The sequence below is a fragment of the Poecilia reticulata genome, linkage group LG15, assembly GCF_000633615.1.
Source record: "Poecilia reticulata strain Guanapo linkage group LG15, Guppy_female_1.0+MT, whole genome shotgun sequence".
In the NCBI taxonomy this organism is placed as follows: domain Eukaryota; kingdom Metazoa; phylum Chordata; class Actinopteri; order Cyprinodontiformes; family Poeciliidae; genus Poecilia; species Poecilia reticulata.
In genome coordinates, this window is record NC_024345.1 from 29,918,922 (window position 1) to 29,921,068 (window position 2,147).

At 48.3% G+C, this 2,147-nt stretch overlaps 1 protein-coding gene across 3 annotated transcripts in view; it reads right to left on the reverse strand.

Moving 5' to 3' along the window:
* The window catches only part of LOC103477368 (bone morphogenetic protein receptor type-1A), a 25,128-nt gene continuing 22,981 nt past the window's right edge, over positions 1–2,147 (reverse strand). For all 3 annotated transcript variants that reach the window (XM_008430444.2, XM_008430447.2, XM_008430446.2), the window contains 2 exons: positions 1,467–1,597; positions 1–1,383 (listed from right to left, as the gene is read on the reverse strand). In XM_008430444.2, coding sequence (XP_008428666.1) covers positions 1,258–1,383; positions 1,467–1,597 — 257 coding nt within the window. In that variant the 3' untranslated portion in view covers positions 1–1,257. The remainder of the gene's footprint in view (positions 1,384–1,466; positions 1,598–2,147) is intronic.

Below are 2,147 nucleotides of genomic sequence, written 5' to 3' on the forward strand. Positions count from 1 at the left end.
TCCAGTTTCTGGTGCAGATTTAATAAACATGTATCTTAATTTCATTCTGTTTAGTTTCTGTTGAAATGTTAATATTTCATTAAAACCTTCAGAACAACAGACTTTATATCACAACATACTTTTACAGTAAAACGTTTCCATCTCCTTTCTGGGGTCTTGAAATGAGTTTTATCTTCAGATACACGTTGAAAACACTGAGGATGAAAGAAGAGCCGACATCAGCAGTTTGTGGACTAAAATCAGCTTCTTTACTTCCAAACTGCTGACTGAAGTTTTTCATTCCTGCTAAACTCATGCAGCAACAAACAACAACAGAAACATTTCCACATGAGAGCTTCTTCCTATTCTGGTATTTTATTTTTACAGAGCTGCAGCGTCCTGCTGCTCCACTTAAAGGGACAGTCCCACATTCTCAGCTTCAGGGAGCTGTTAGCGTAGCTTAGCACAAAGACTGGAAGTGGAGGGAAACTGTTAGCAGAGCTGCAGAAACAGGTTTCTGTTCAGGGACCAGAACCTTCTGGAGTGTTTAGAAATTTGGAGCAGAACCGGGCCGACGGGTCCAACATTCCTGATGGTCTCCTTAGAGCTCCAGGGTCTGTGGTGGTCAAACTGCAGGCTGGAGGACCCACAGAGGACGCAGGTCATGTGACCACATCACAAATCCAACATGCATCCATCAGATGGTTCCTCTGAAGTTCAACTCGCTTCAAACTTTCAGATTTGATTCTGACGTTGTGATGAAAACCTGCAGGATTCTTTGATTTGATTGGTTCTCCTGTCACTTCCTGTTGATAAGATGATGGGCGGAGCTTCACCAGAAGCCCCGCCCCCATGAGTCTGACTGAGAAACTGAAAGGAAGTGGACAGAGAAGCAGGACGGCGGCAGACCTGGACTCCAGAGCTCTGAGGTGAAGCATGAACTTCCTCAGAGGATCAGAAGCAGCTGGGAGGTGGAGAGAAACAAGAACGTCTGAACTGGATTCTTCTCTCCGCGTCTCAGTTCAGGTTCCATCGTCTCGTTTGGCTTTCACAGAAAGCGTCGAGCCCGGCCGTCATCTGGAGGAAGAGGAGGAGGAACACAGTCCAGCTCTGAGAAGCTCCTTCCATCTCCCCATTTCTCCTCCTCTTCCTCCTGCAGATGAAGGAGGCAGCCTGGGAGAAGCGCTCCGGTCCGGTCCGGTCGGATCCGGTCCAGGTTGAGTGAGTCGGGTGGATCTGGAGGCAGCAGAGGAAGGAGGAGGAAGACGAGCATCTGCTTCAGATCTTCATGTCCTGGGACTCCACCATCTTGGCCAGAGTCTTCTTCACTCTGAGGATGGTGAGGCGGGAGGCGGGGTTGTGGGCCCAGCACTCCGACATCAGCTTCAGCATGGCTCGAAGGCACTGAGGAAGCAACAGCAGGACGTTTAGCCTCCGGGTCAGGAAACACTTCTGGCTTCAAGCTGAGCCACATGCAGGACTCTCACCTCGTCGCTGTTCCAGCGGTTGGACACTGAGGGCCGAAGGCCTTTAACACACACCACCTCCAGCATGTCCTCATAGGAGGGTTCAGAGGTCACCATGTTGAAATATGGCAGCTGGTAGTCCTCCACCATACCTGAACAGAGAGAAAACACGTCCAGTCAGCTGATCTGACCCACAGAGCAGCGGAGGCGGGAAAACATTCCTGATTCAGCCAAAGATTCCCTTCATGTTCAGCTTGAGGATTCAAACGACTGACGGTGCAGCTCCACAATGACGTCCACACAGCAAAGAGCACGAAGGGTTAAATTAGCTACACGCGAAAAGGCAGGTCGGTAACTAGCAACGAAGAATTTAACTAAAATCCATCAACGGCTAATAACTGAATCAGAGTCAAAACTGTGAAAATGACCAAACATGAGTTTAACTGAACAAATGACAGGCTAACGGAAGAGAATCAACTAATAACAGCAGAGAGGAGGAGATTCTACCAGGATTAACCAAAACAGGACGAAATGATCACTGACAGAAAATTAACACAGAAATCAGAGGAACTGGACCGGTTCTGCTGGAACCACAACAATCAGGAGCTAAGCTAAAGCTAACATGACCCAGCAAACACCACGAAATCAACCAAATATTAGCATCACGCTAACCAGAGCAACATTAGCATCACGCTAACCAGA